Raw genomic sequence first — 15103 nt, 5'->3', positions numbered from 1 at the left:
TCGTGAAACTGCTGGAAGCCTCTAGACCTTAGTGTGTGGCCTGGCGGTGCTACTACTGTGCCAAACTGGTTTTTCTGTTTCTTTTTTGTATTGCGGATTGATCCCAGGGGCACTTACTACTGACCTACATCCCCAATCTGCCTTTTTTTTTTGGGGGGGGCGGGTAGTGAGGTGGGGTACCAGGGATTGAACTCAGGGACACTCAGCCACTGAGCCACATCCCCAGCCCTGTTTTGTATTTTATTTAGAGACAGAGTCTCACTGAATTGCTTAGCGCCTCGCTTTTGCTTAGTCTGACTTTGAACTCGAGCTTTGAACTCCTTCCTCAAGCTTCCGAGCCGCTGGATTACAGGCTCGCGCCTCCGGCCCCAGCCCTTTTTTTATTTTGAGACAGGGCAGCACTAAATTGCTTGAGACCTCGCCAAGTTGTTGAGGCTAGCCTTGAACTTGCCATCCTCCTGCCTCAGTCTCCTGATTTGCTAGGATTCCAGGCATGCACCGCCTCACCAGGCGCTAAATTGATCTTGGGGAATTACTTATCCCTGAGCATCTGTTTCCCCATCTGATCAGTTCAGTACTTGGGACAGTTTTGACAGAATTGAAATAATGCAGGTAGTTAATGGATGTTTTATGTGTGAATTATTTATTCCCCTCGCCCCCCGTACTGGGATTGAACCCTGGGGCATTGTACCACTGTACCACATTCCCCATCCTTTTGTTTTTATTTTGAGACAGGATCTCACCAAGTTGCCCAGGCTGACAGCTTGCTTCTCCTGCTTCAGTCTTACAGACGTTCCCCACTCTGCTAACTTCTTGACCGGTTGAGGCGCCCAAACTCTAGTTCCTAACCCAGTGTGGCTGACACAGCTGTAATCCCAGTTCCTGCAGAGGTTGAGGCAGGAGGATCACCAGTTTGAGGTCAGCCTGGGTAAATTAATGAGATTCTGTCTCAAAAATAAAATAGAAAGGGTTGGGGATGAACTTTAATGATAGAATGCTTGCCTAGAATGTATAAGGGCCTTGATTCAACCCCTAGTACCATAAGAAAACAAAACAAAAACCTAGTTTCTTTTTCTTTGTGGAAGAATTGGCTAAGTACATCCCTTTTGGTAGTTTCCCCTCCCTGAACCTCATATAAAACTAAGGTATTAGATTAGCCTCAAGTCACCAAAGCAACTAAAGGCATGAGCTTTGACATCAGGACTCCTCACTATGGCCTTGGACACATTAGTTTCTTCATCTGTAAAATGGGGATACTACCTACCCCCCAAGGTTGCTGGATCAAATGAGATAATGCAAAGTACTATCAAAACACCTGTACAGACTACATTTTCAAAAGCATTTCCTGCTCTTCATTATCTCTGAAGACTTCCAGCTGTGATGGTTTGGTTTCTAATCTCAGACCCACTGAATTTATGTCCAGGTTCAGCCACCAAAACCTTTCTCAGCACGACTCAGATTGCACTTTTACAATTTATTTTCTGTTTGACTCCCCCACTCCCAACCCTGGCCCAGTGCTGGGGCTCAAACCCAGGACTTCAAGCAAGCTAGACAGGCGCTCCACCACTGAGCCACACTCCTGGCCACCATCCTCCATTTGACTTTCTAACCTATGACCTTGGGTGGGAGAGAGACTCCCCTTTGCTTAGTCTGACTTTGAACTCGAGCTCCTCATTCTCTGCACAACAAGTAGAAGATGAAGAGAGCTGCCAGTTACGGAGCCCCTTCCAAGAACCAGATGCCAACATTACTGATGAGAAAATAGAAGTTCGAAAAAGGGAAGACCATACAGGTAGGAAGCAGAACTGGATTCAAACCCAGCACTGTCTGCTCTTTCCAGAAAGTCCCACTCTAATAAAACAGTCAGGTAAAGATAAGCCGGGCTTGCGATCCAGGCCCACTGCCAGGTGAGGGCTTGGGCGGTAAAGTGACTGGAGGTTGAAGGCAGGAGAATTATTATGGAGCTGCTTCCAGAAAACTTCCGAAGCATGAGGTCCCTGTGGCAGAGGTCATGCTGGGGCCAAGTGCTTTTTGGAGGGCTGTGGGGGAATCTTGGTCAGGGAGAATAGCAACCTCATACTGTCACCTGGCTCATAAATATAAGCAAGGACCACCAGTGTGGGAGGCAAGCGCCTCAGCAAGACCAGGAGTGGATTTACCAGGCATCAGGATTCTCCCCTCCTCCCCAGGGCCTGCAGCTGTCAGGCCTCAGTGAGCACCTAGTTCCTGGGCGGGAGGCTGGAGCCCTCCAACTTGCAGCTCAGTTTGGTTTAAAACAAAAATTGTTAGGGGAAGTCAGAGCCTTATTATAAAAGCATATATCCTTACCAGAAAAACTTGGAAAATAATAATTGCCATCATTAATCGAGGATGTATTATTGTATGGACTGGCATAATTTAACAATTCTATGAGACTGGATTCTGTCACCTACCTGCTGTCTGTTCCTGCTCAACGACTTCACTCTCCATATCTGTAAAACAGGGATGTGAGTAGGACCTACCTCGTAGGATTATTGTGCAAATTAAATTCCTCATATTGTTGATGCCCGTCTTGGAGATCAGGAATGGGTCCTTGTTCCCCAGCGTTGAAGATTAAACACCCGAGAAACACTGAGGCAAGTGTAGAAAGCAAGTTTTATTTAAGCAAAGGACAGAGACTTCTCTCAATAGTAGGGGCCCCACATCTGGGAGTCCACAGGAGAGGGTGCATCTTGATGTTTTAGCACTTTAACTCCATAAATTAATCAAATTTCTCCTCTAACAAACACATTTATGAAGATTAATTGCATTTATGTTAAATCTAATATACTCATTTTTTTTTCTTTTGTACTGGAGATTGAACCCAGGAGTACTTAACCATGGAGCCACATCCCCAGCCCTTTTTATATTTTATTTAGAAACAGGGTCTCGCTGAGTTACTTAGGGGCTTGCTAAATTGCTGAGGCTGGCTTTGAACTTGCAATCCTCTTACCTCAGCCTCCTAAACCACTAGGATTACAGGCGTGGGCCACCATGCCCAGCCTAATGTATCCATTTTTAACTGTGACAACCAAGATATCAGACAAGATACCAGGACATCTTTTCCCTGTTGAAGAAAAATCCTCGCAGCAATGACTATTACTCTCTAGACATTCTGTGGAAACCAACACTCTATTAATTGCCTGACTACCTAGAAAAACTTGTGGGTTAGTAATTTTAAAGACATCTTTACTCTCATCTATTTACCCAATTTAAATTAAACTTTTTCTTAGAGGTTTAAGTCATGTGAACTAAAAGACATTGGGATTCCTTTCTTTTTCTTAAATTTTAATTTATGAATGCTATATGTCAACTTTGATACCAGGTAAATGATTTGTAGATAGAGACACATATAGACATACATGCAATACACAGGTGCACTTGTACATAAAAACCAACAGGAAACAAGGATTTTTGAGCTTGACCTTGAGTACTTGACCCCTGAAAATGACAGCAGGAAAAACAGTGAGGAAAAAACCTCAACTAAAACAAGACTGATAAGAACAAAATATATTAATCTAGGTGCACAGGATTCAAACATGAATTCACCACAAAACCATGAACTCAAAAAATACAGAAATGTTTTAAAATACCGGAGTTCTAAAAAAAAAAAAAAAAGAAGAAAAATTGCACGGTCGTAATTACTCTAGTAAAAGAGCACTTCAACAGACCAGAGTGTACGTGGGGGACAGAGAGAGTCAGCACAGGTGTTTAAAGGCTGGGGGAGCCCTGAACCCCTCAGGTAAGGGTTCTCAAGGTTCAGAAGACTTGTACGCATGAGATCATTCCGTCCTCCCTACCTGTGCTCTAGCGTTTAGGGAGGAACTGGTTGAGAAAGCAAAGTCACGGACTGCAAGAGCCATTTAGGTCCTGCCGCAGCCTAAATTTAAAAATGACCCTTATTTTTGCTTTGGTCCCATGCTGGCTTTGGACAATTGCCTCTGTAGCTTACATCCCGGATGCAAGTCTTGGACGGATAGAGATCTGGCAAAAAGCTAAGAAGTAAGGAAAGCTACCGTCTTGAGCTTAAGAGGCAAAACATCATCACACAGAGGGCACCTCTGACCATTTTTTCTTCCCCCTTTTGTAAAACTAGTCTCTTAAGTTGTGGTGTCACAGTTTACATTTTCTCTGGAGACCATTTCCCATTCCCCCAGTTGGTAATCAAGCCAGCTTTGGGTGTAGAAAATTATAAGGCATCTCCTTTTCCTCAACTGCGATGAGGCCATCCTCCATTATTACTGCTGAGGATGAGGTTCCCCTCTGAACAAAACTTGGAGCATTTCGCAGTCCGCAGTTCCCACCCCTCCTTCCGTAACCTTGACTGCTGTCTCACCAGAGTGGCCCCAATTCCTCTCCTCCTTCATGGGTGGCCGTGAAAAAGGTGCAAGCCTCCAGATTGTCCACTCTTGCCGTGTGACTTGTCACCTGGGAGACCTTGCAACCCTTAGACACCTCTCTTGTGATAAACCCTGGTCTGTCTGTGCTGAACCTACTATTAGGTAATACACTTTGGGGGGGGTGTGGGGATGAGGCCTCACTCAGAATGGAGGATCATAGCTGAATCTAACTTACATTTTTGGCACAATTTGGGTTTTCCCCTTGCACATAGATAGGGAAACTTGAACTATTTTCCTTCCTTTTTACAGGTTAAGCTGCAGAATGGTATTAAAGTTTATACTTCCCTCCGATCACCATGATTCTGCATTGGAGGGTTTGTACTGTTGGCAGCAGAAGAAAATGAGGCACTTTTTCTTCATCTGTGGGTCAGCCTTGCCCCTGTTTTTCAGTATGCAGGCCAGTGGTGAACTCTGCACAGCTGTTGAGATCGAAGCTCCCATCTGAATATGAGAAAACGAAGCCAACACCTGCGCCAGAGAAACTGCCCACTTTGCTAGGGACATCTCCCTAAGGAACTTCTACTGGTCAGCAAACCCGTCTCTCATTCCCCATGTCCTGCCAGATTTTTACTGCATCACTGCTGAGGGTATGAGGGTCATTGTTTGCCACATGCCAAAGACCTGGAGAAATCAGGTGACGTTTCCCCTGCCACTATGAAACTTCCAAATGTGATGCCCCAAATCTCCTTCTATTAAGCAAAGTCTGAGAACACTGTGCAGGGGCTGAGGTTGTAGCTCAGTGGTAGAGCACTTGCCTTGCATGTGTGAGGCACTGGGTTCGAGTCTCAGCACCACATATAAAGAAATAAAGGCCCATCACAACTAAAAAAGATCTTTTTAAAAAAGAACTCTGTAAAAGGCCAGAGTCATTAGGGATAAAGGCTGGAATAAAGAGCTTATGCTTGCTGTGTACCAAAGGGATCTCTAGAGGGTGAGGAGAACATCTCATGGTTGTTGAATGCTTTATGCCCTTTTCCTGGAGGAATCTAAGGAAAGGTCAGTTGAAAGACTCAGACCTTGAACTTGAAGTTCTCATCTAATAGTTTCTTAGAAACTGTGCCATGTAAAATGTCCCTCTCTCAACAGCCAGAGTCTGGTGAGGGAAGGGGGTGAGGGAAGGGGGTGACGCTTGGAGGTGTGAGCACAGGAAAGTGTGGTGGGCCCATGTGGAGCTGCATGTGTTACTGGGGTGTTCACTCAGCACCACCTAATTGACTGGTCACCACAGGATTCCCAGAGGGGTGTTGGGAGAGGAGGTCAGGGGAGAAGCCTTTGAGATTCACCATGAAGTGGCCTCAGCCAGAATCTCAAAGTTGCTTCTCTCCTTTGCTCAACTCCTCACATCCAAAGGCAGATCAGGACCAGAGACCACTGTCTCCTAGGGCCAGACAGGCTCTGAGCCAGGGTCGGAGAGTAGGAAATGGCCTATGCAGAGTCCAGTGTGCTCGACCCTCAGGCCAGGTGACTAGGAGCCACAAAAAGTCGTGAAACCTTCCACCTGAGTTTTAAGATTGGCAGCCTGCACTGATAGCAGTTAAATGGTTGACGGGTGCCCAAAATTGTCCTCCAGAAGGAAAGAGAAGAACAGAAGATGAACCTCAGAAAGATGTAAGGTGCGGAGGAGCTTACCTTGGTGACGATCCCAGGCAAGGCCCCAGCTGATACAGGTCTCAGAGGTCGGAACCGGTCTTGTTGAAGAATAAACACCCAAGAAATTCCAAGGCAGGTGTAGAAAGCACGTTTTATTTAAGAAAACAACAAAGACAGACTTCTCCAAAAAGAAGGGGCCCGAGAGCTGGGAGCCCATTGGAGGAGGTGTCTTGCTCTTTTATTGACCCCAGAACTCCCCTTTTAATGATGGTCTTTTCTTTCTTCCCAGCACGGACATGGGGGTGAATGTTAGCAGCCCAGAGTGCCCGGACGCACAATCGCAGAGGTTAACCACCCTCTGTCCCCTGATGATCAATCCTCGTCCTCTCAACCCCCATCATTCATTACCTACACTGACTGCCTGGCCTTCATCCCTGCCCAAGCCAAGGGGGGCTCCAGGCAGATTGCTTTGTGGCAAAGAAAACATGGGGGGTCAGCACATTGGGCTCATTTAATAGAATTATTCTCTTAACCTTGTGTTTCCACCATCCTCACCTCCCTGTCCCCTTACATTATCACATTATTATTTTTATAGCAAGGTGTTTCTAAAGCTGGGCACAGTGGCACATGCCTGTAATTCCGGTAGCTCCAGAGACTAAGGCAAGATATCTGCAACTGGAGGCCCACCCTGACACCTTTAAAATTTTAGGACAGGGCTGGGCTGGGGCTGTAGCTCAGTGGTAAAGCACTCCTGGGTTTATTAATCTCTAGTACCATACAATAAAAAAAAGTGTTTCCCCAAAACAAAATTATGAGAACCAGAGTCTAAGATCACCTTACGGTTATTTTTCCAACCTGTATTTCTCTATCTCTCAGCTTAGCAGCTCCAGAAAGCTCTCTGAGGTCTCCAGGCTCAGATAAAACTTGAGTGTCGGGAGGATCTTGGAGGCCAGCTGTCCACCTTCCACTCTCACCCAGGATTCCCTCTGGACTTCTGGAGTCAACTGACTTCGTCTTTATCCTACTCACTGTTTGTCTTTATCCCATTTCCATTGTCAGATTGAGAGCTCTGGCCTGGGAGGAGGGAGGTCTGGACCTGTTTCCCACATGGGTTAGATGACTCTGGAAGTTTCTATTCTTGAGAGTGGAGGGAGTCTGCTTTGCTTTTAGGTAATTTCCTGAAACACCCTTATCAGTTTTGACCACTCTGGGGTTAAAGAGTTTACTTGGTCCTAGTTGCTCAGGAGGGAAAAGTAAATAATAAGAAGAGATGGATCTGAGTCCTGCCCTCCACCTGCCTTCCGTGTTCCATAAATTTCATGCTTTCCCAAGTTTCAGCCTCTCCTTCCAATGGGAACATTCTCCCTTGCCTTCTCTATGGGGAAAAAGTCCCCTTATTCAAGAACCAACTCAAACATCCCCTCCCAAGAAGCCATCTCTGATTCACCCCCCTCTTCTCCCAAGCAGAACCACACTCTCCACTCTATAGTTCTACAGTCATAATAGCATTTCTCATTCAGTCTTGTGATGATTACAGCCAGGGGCCCCCTCTTGGACAACGAACTCTTCAATGGAAGGGACCTTTACTCGTTCATCTTGTATGCCACACAGTAGGTGTCAATAAATGTTATGATTTCAATATGAGGTATCCCCCCAAAAGTTCATGCATGTGGCAATGCAGGGAATGTTCAAAAGTGAAATGATTAGATTGCGAGAGCTGTTACCTACTCCGTGGACTAATCCATTTGATGGATTATTAATTTGAATGAATTACTGGGTAATAACTGGAGGCAGCTGGAGCTTGGTTGGAGGAAGTAGATCATGCCCTTGGGGATTATATTTTGTACCTGGCTTCTCTTGCTCTCTGTCTCTCTCTTTCTCTACTACCTGGCTACCATAAGTTGAGCAACGTTCCTCTGCCATGCCCTTCTGCCATGATGTTCTGCCTCATGTAGAGCTCAGAGCAATGGAGTCAGCCCACCATGGACTGAACCTCTAAAACTGTGAGCTAAAATAAACTTTTCCTCCTCTAAGTTGTTCTTTTCAGGTATTTTGGTCACAGCAACAAAAAGCTAGCATCATAAATTAATGGAAAGAGTGAATGAGCAAGACCCTAAGCAACTCAGTGAGACCCTGTGTCAAAATAAAAAATTAAAAAGGGCTGGGGATGTGGCTCAGTGGTAAAGAACTTCTGGGTTCAATCCCCAGTACCAAAAAAAAAAAAAAAAAAGTGGATGAGCACAAGAATGAATCTGTTAGTGACTGTACAGATGAAGATTTACCTTGAATGCTCTATGGTGCTATTGGGTCACAGCCCTCTCTCATCAAGGATGAAAATTCAGAGCAGGTCACACGGTAACGTGCTGCAATACCCTCCTCTCTCTAGTCCTGCTATATTCCATTCTGTCATTGAACAAATACACACTGAGTACCTACCCCATGAGGAACTGTGCTAGACCCTGGGACAGGCGTCAGGGAAGACCGTGACACTGGAAGGAGTAGCTCTGCCTGTTAGACCCCTCTTGTTCTGCAGGTCTCTATGCAAATTCTTTCTCCCAGTGGCCTGTCCTGACCCAGAATGTTGGCTTCTCATATTCCCCTCCTGACTGCAGTGTAGCATTTGGTGAAACCTGAAGTTACCATTGTTTTTGGTCTTTCCCCCTTTGAATGCAGCTCCTTTTGTTCAGTGCTCTGTCCCCAGAGCCTACGCCAAAACCAGGACCTGGCACACAGCAGACACTTAATAAATGTATTATTCCATAATACATACTTTCTTATAATCTAACTTTTCCTTCACTAATTTGTTCTTCAGTTGTACCCAATCTAAGATTAAACCTATCCACTGAGTTCTTTTCTTTCTCTCCTATTTATTATTAATTAATTAATTAATTTCTTTATTTTGGTACTAGGGATTGAACTCAGGGGGGCTTTACCACTGAGCCACATCCCCAGCCCTTTTAATTTTTATTTTGAGACAGGGTTTCACTAGGTTGCCCACGGCTAAGTTGCTGAGGCTGGCTTCAAACGTGCAATCCTCCTGTCTCAGTTTCCTAAGTTCACCACACCCCGTGAATACTTCATTTCTATTGTTACATTTCTCAGTTCAAGAATTTCCATTTGGTTCTTTTCTATAATTTCCAGTTCTCATGGGGCCTAGTGACACATACCTGTAATCCCCACAACTTGACAGACTGAAGCAGGAGGACTACAAGTTCAAGGCGAGCCTCATCAACTTAGAGAGGCCCTAAGCAAGTAGTGAGGATCTATCTCAAAATAAAAATAAAAAGGGCTGGGGATGTGGCTCAGTGTTTGGTGTCCCTGGGTTAAATCCCTAGTACCAAAAAAAAAAAAAAAAAAAAATTCCAATTCTTGGATTAAGCACATAGTTATTCGAAAGTTTCATTGACAATTTGCTTATCTTCATCTGCTGTGAAACTCCATTATTTGTTGCTTTCTTGCTTTGTTTGTTTTGTTGGGTTGTCTTGGATTTCTGTGTGGTCTGGGCTGTGGTTTCCTGTTCACTGTAAGTGGGACCCTTCCTGGTCCCAACCCAAAGCCTAGTGGGGGCAACTGTCTGGGACTACTTTCTCAAAGGGTCCTGAACGACAGATTTTCTCCCTTTTACCCCATAAATTTATAAAAACCTCTGCTCAGTTTCTTAGCCGTCTCTTCTTGAAGTGACAAATACCTTCAAAGGAAAAGCAGTCCAAATGAAAGGCTCACCTCTCTCAAGCCCTGGATTCTTTCCTGCATTGGTAACTTCGCTGTTTGGAGCCTGTTGCTGCCTCCTGATAACCATCAAATGAACGCAGTGCAAAAGGCTTGGAACGTGGAGGAACAACTCTCCATTCACGAGGGAGTTGCGGCAGGGACTTCTGAGGCAAATCTTGACGAGAAACAGGAGCGTCCACAGGTACCCTAGGTGCACGGGAGGGCTCTCCGTGCAGAGGAAATACACGATGTAAGAGCGCAGGGGCAGCCGGGGCCCGCAGGGCGGGTGCGGCTGGCTAGGATGGGCGTGTGCTGGGTGGAGAGGATGTTAGGGAACCAGGTTTTGGCCGGGGGAAGGCGGGGTCTTGAGTGTCAATGCGGAGGAATTTGGTCTTGATCACAAAGGAGAGTCTAGGGCTGTGGACTGGGATTTCCCTTTTCTCTAAAGATTGGGAAGTCTGGTCTGGAGAAGCTGCGCAGTGGAGAGCAGGCACTGGGCGATCTAGGCTCCGCCCCAACTCTGCCGAGAACTTGCCCTCAGTTTTACCATCTGCAAAATGATTTCTTAGAGTTCTCTAATTTGGTGACTAGGGTTCAGTCTACTGCAGATGTTGTCCAGACAGTTGCTCAGAGGGCAGAAGAGGCAAAGGTGTGAAACCTCTGTGTTCAATCCCAGGTACCAAACAAACAAACAAACAAACAAAAAACAAGGAAAAGATTGACCAGAGTAACAGGACCCATTTTCAGCAGAGCAACTTTGGACCTTCTGTCTCCTGAGTCAGCGCCTTGCTTCACCTGTCGCTTCTCTGGCTCTCAGTAGCCCCCAGAATCACCACCCTTACTCCTACCCCAGGCAGCTGATAACTCAGACATGGGGTGTGTGTGTGTGTGTGTGTGTGTGTGTGTGTGTGTGTGTGTAGGAGCTGATAGGGGTGGGGGTGATAGGTGACTGGGGGTTCCTCTCACCTCCCTCCCACACCTTCTCCACTTCCTGCCTTTCTCTTCCCAGTCTTGACTCTCACTTCTTTTCTCTTCTAAGCTGGAGGCCCTTGATGGCCCACTCAGGTTTTATCTAGGCTTTTGACACAAGGCCTTGATCTTAGAAGGGAAGTGTCAGGGAGTCCCCTTCACCATCTGGCCTACTAGTAAATAAGACCCCAACTAAGCCAGGGAGGTGGAGGAGGCAGGAGCTGGGCTTCAGAGATAATGCCTGGGTTCCGGGGAGCAGGAGGTCAGGAAATCAAGACTTACTTGGTGCCTGGTGCAGTGACTCACGTCTGTACTCCCAGCAACTTGGGAGGCTGAGGCAGAAGGATCACAAGTTCAAGTTCAGCCCCAGGAAATTAGGAAGACTTGTCTCAAAATTTAAAATAAAAAGGGCTGAGGATATAGCTCAGTGGTAGCTATGGCTTCAGACAGAACTGAAGTGAAGTTCAAATGAGATGGCTCCACCCTTTACAACCTTGGGCAAGTCACTTAATATCTAAGCCTCAGTTTCTTCGTCAGTCAAGTGGGTATAATTATAAAAGCTACTGCTCTGCATCACTGAGAACAAAGTGAGAGAATGGATACCACAGAGCACCAAAGAGCTCCAGGATTCATCCTGAGATAGGAATTTGGGAATAAAGGGAGATACTGAGTCTCAAAGAAAACACCCATAAACTACTGAAATACAAAAAAGTACCACGAATAGTTGTGACTCCAGAGCAACCCGCCCTTGACCCATACCCTAGGCTAACAAGAGGACAGTGCACAAGCCCAGTGGAAACTGGTTGAAATTCTGTAGCTCCACCCTGGCTCCACCTCTAGTCCAGCCCCTACCAACCACCCCTCTATAAATATTACCACTCCATGCCAACAGACTCCTGTCCCTCCCTCTGGAGACAGCCAGAATATGTATTCCTTCCTTCAGCCCAAGGATGTCTCCTTGAGATTGCCCTCATTCTCCCTTGACCATGTCTCTGCTTTCCCACGCCTTTGGTACAAGCTGAAATTCTTTCCCATCACATAAGTCAAGAGCCCCACTGGTCCTGAGTCAGGTTCCCCCTTCACTCCAGTAAGTCCTCAGACCTTCTGTGGCGGACAATCCCATCGCCGGAACCATAGCTGGGACTTCATGGTCCCCCACCCAAATCCTGTCCACTGCATTTTGGCCAACTGCTAGTCCCTCTACTAGTTCCCTTCCCAGCCACCCCAGACTGACACTAACAACTCACCTTGCCAGGTGCGGTGGTGCATGCCTGTAATGTCAGCAGCTCAGGAGGCTGAGGCAGGAGGATTGCAACTCAGCGAGACCCTGTCTCTAAATAAAATATAAAAAGGGCTGGGGACGTGGCTTGATGGTTAAGCGCCCCTAGATTCAATCCCAGGTAGAAAAAGAAGAAAACAAACAAACAAACAAACAAAAGCCCCTCATCTACTAGTTTCTTTATCCAAATCACCAAACACTAGGTCTGAAGAAACTTCAGAAATAATCCATTTTGTCTTCCACTTGAAATGAGGACCCTAAACCCTGGAGGGAACGAGTCCCACTCAGAGCTGAGCCAGTGCTTTACCATGTTCCCAAGGTCCTCCCACCCCTTCCTAAGCCTCAGCTCCCCAAGCCTCGGTTCAGAACCTGCAGGCCATCCGCCACCTCATCTCAAAACCCGAATCTACCCCAGTCTCTCCTTCAGTTCCTGTCTCTTGCCCTAATTGTCTTTTAAAAAACCCACAAACCATCTATATAATATTTATTCATGTTTTTGCCTTTTTAAAATGGGTTATTACTGCATTTAACCCTTCTGCAGCTCTTTTGTTACAGGCCTGGGTCTCCGAGTGGGCATGCAATTAAATCAAGATGTGATGCCCAGGACGGTAGCCCTGTCCACTGCCCCCTCGCTCTGCCTACCACTGGTCCCTTGGGATGTGGCTCACACCTATCTATAACTCACCACCTGCAGGGCCCTGGATCCCCGCACCCATAGGAAGGAAGCAGCTCCCAGCCCCTCCCTGCCTGCCCCATAGGCCCTCCTTCCTCTCCTTACCCCTCCACACCTCCTGCCTCGGGATTCAAAAGCAGCCAAGCCTAAAAAGGCCTGCGGAAAAGCTCTGAGCTTATCTAGAGCTGCTACCAAGAGCACCCAGCAAGAGCCTCCCAGGATGAACGGCTTCCTCTTCCTTCTACTCACCTTCAGCTTCCTGGCTCTGACTCAGGTAGGAAAAGTCCCCCAAAGCCCCCAGTGCCACCCTCAGGATTCCCTGACCTGCCTGCCATGAGAGGTAGGGAATTTGGGCTTCTGGCGGCCCAGCCTTCTCCCGTGGAGGCAAAGGCAGACAGGCTCCAACAGGAACCCCGGACCAGGGGAGTTTGCCCACCCAAGCTTCTGACCCTTCTGCCCAGGGTCAGATTGCTTGAGGGCCGCCTCTGCGTTGAAATCTGAGTTCTCATCTTGGGAGCCTCACAGGGTGCCAGGCACAGAGACACCCAGAGGTGCTGTGTAATGCTAGGGAATTAAGAGGTGTAGAAAGACAGCCCCTGAGTGAGGAACAGTGTCCCCCAGGGGGCCTATGGATCTGGTCCTGGTGGGAGGGGGCCAGGAAATGTCCAAGCAGAGCCTGCTCTGCTTCTGCCGTCAGGGGGGCCCTGTCCCAGCAGGAGAGAGACCTGGGGGTGAGGAATGCAGCCTACCACTCAGTCTCAAATCAGCTGCCATTTCAGGAGGCAGCTTTGGTGGCATCCCACGTGCCCAGAGGGGCCCAGTCAATATGGGAGACAAGAGCCATCAAGTTCTCGATCAAGAACAGCTTCATCAACCATCAAGGACAGCTTGATCGCCATCAAAAACAGCTTAATTTCCATTAAGAGCAGCTTCAGTTGCAGTTTTATCAACCATCAAGGACAGCTTGTCACCAACTGGCTGTTTCCACTGCTCCACCCACCCACCCACCCATACTTTGCCAAGGGGTTTCTCACTTGGCCCTGTCGCAGGTCACCCTTCCCTCCACGAGGGACTCTTCTCCCCATTCGGGAGAAAAGGAAACAGGCTCAGGGATGCTAAGCCTCTTGCAGGTGTGGAATCAAGGGCTGGGGCTCCTCTGTGTCCCTCTGTGATGGAGGCGCTGGTGGTCTGGGAGAGGTGAAAAGAAGCTTGGGGGTGGGGGCATAAGCGCCTCCTGTCAAGGCAGGAAACAGCCAAACATCGCGACAGGGCCTATGGTAGAGGGACAAGGGAGGATGCATCCTTAATAAAGTGACATTCAAAAGCCCCCTGAGCCTGGCGTGGTGGAGAAGTCTCGACTTCAGAAGCTGAGGCGGAGGACCAAAATTTCAAACCTCAGCAACTTAATGAGACCCTCAGCAATTTAGCAAGACCCTTTCTAGAACAGAAATAGAAGGGACCGGGGTGCAGCCCGTGGCAGGGCGCCCAGGGTTGTCCCCAGTACAGAAACGAAAACAAACAAGACGAAAGGCTGAGGACCCTGAGCAGCCCCCACTTCTCTTCTTGCAGATACAAACTGGAGTCTTGGGACAGACGACTGCTGCTGGGACTACTGCCGCGGCCGCGGGCAACACGAACACTGCGGGCGGCGGCGGCGGCGGCGGCAGCGGCGGCGGCGGGGGCGGCGGCAGCGGGGAAGGCAGCAGTGGTGCCGGCGGTGGTGCCGGGGGCGGTGCCGGCGGTGGTGCCGGCGGTGGTGCCGGGGGCGGTGCCGGCGGTGGTGCCGGCGGTGGTGGTGCCGGCGGTGGTGCCGGCGGCGGTGGTGCCGGCGGTGGGGCTGGCGGTGGTGGGGCCACCACGGTCAAAGGTTCCACAACGTTGAGACCTACCAAAGGTGGGGCCCCAGCTCTCAGCAACATGGATGGTGGCAGTGTCCTTTTCTTCTTGACCAACACCCTCATCCACCTTTTCTACCTCAGCTGAGGTGACAGTGTCACCTCTAGCTCTATGCCCCCTGAAATAGCCGCCACCATCACTAGCCAGAGAACACCTGCCCTCCGCCAACCCTCAGGATGATCCCAAGTGGTAGAAGTTGACAGGCAGTGCCACACAGGCAGTGGCCACACAGAGGTACTGATGTGAAGGGGCAAGCTGGGGCTCAATAAAGTTCTCCTTGTCTGTGGAGGGGCCCTGCGTGTGGTCACTGGACATCACCAGGCCCCAGCGCTGTGCGCACACACCCAGGAGCTTCCCACGCCCTTGTCAACGGAGCAAGTGGGGCTGGAAGTGGCCTACCCAGAGTCCACTGCAGAGGACCCTCTCCTTAGAATCACTCCGCAGTGATAAGACTCAGGAACCTCCACCCTCACTGTCCCCTTTAGTGGAATTTACTTCCCCTGTCCCTGAGTGTTTGATAATGACTTTCCCAGAGATTCCACCACCCCACTCCCCAGACCCTGGATA

At 48.3% G+C, this 15103-nt stretch overlaps 1 protein-coding gene across 1 annotated transcript; it reads left to right on the top strand.

The window, feature by feature from the left end:
• The first annotated feature begins 12711 nt into the window (after positions 1-12711).
• On the top strand, positions 12712-14816 carry LOC124964147 (glycine-rich protein 5-like). Its single transcript, XM_047524026.1, has 2 exons — positions 12712-12914; positions 14210-14816. Exons 1-2 carry the CDS (start codon positions 12861-12863, stop codon positions 14621-14623), a joined length of 468 nt encoding a protein of 155 aa, XP_047379982.1. The 5' UTR covers positions 12712-12860; the 3' UTR covers positions 14624-14816.
• The last annotated feature ends 287 nt before the right edge of the window (positions 14817-15103 follow it).

This window comes from Sciurus carolinensis, chromosome 1 (assembly GCF_902686445.1).
Source record: "Sciurus carolinensis chromosome 1, mSciCar1.2, whole genome shotgun sequence".
Classification (NCBI taxonomy): domain Eukaryota; kingdom Metazoa; phylum Chordata; class Mammalia; order Rodentia; family Sciuridae; genus Sciurus; species Sciurus carolinensis.
Note: the sequence above shows the minus strand (reverse complement) of the source record. Positions and strands in the feature narration are given on the sequence as shown.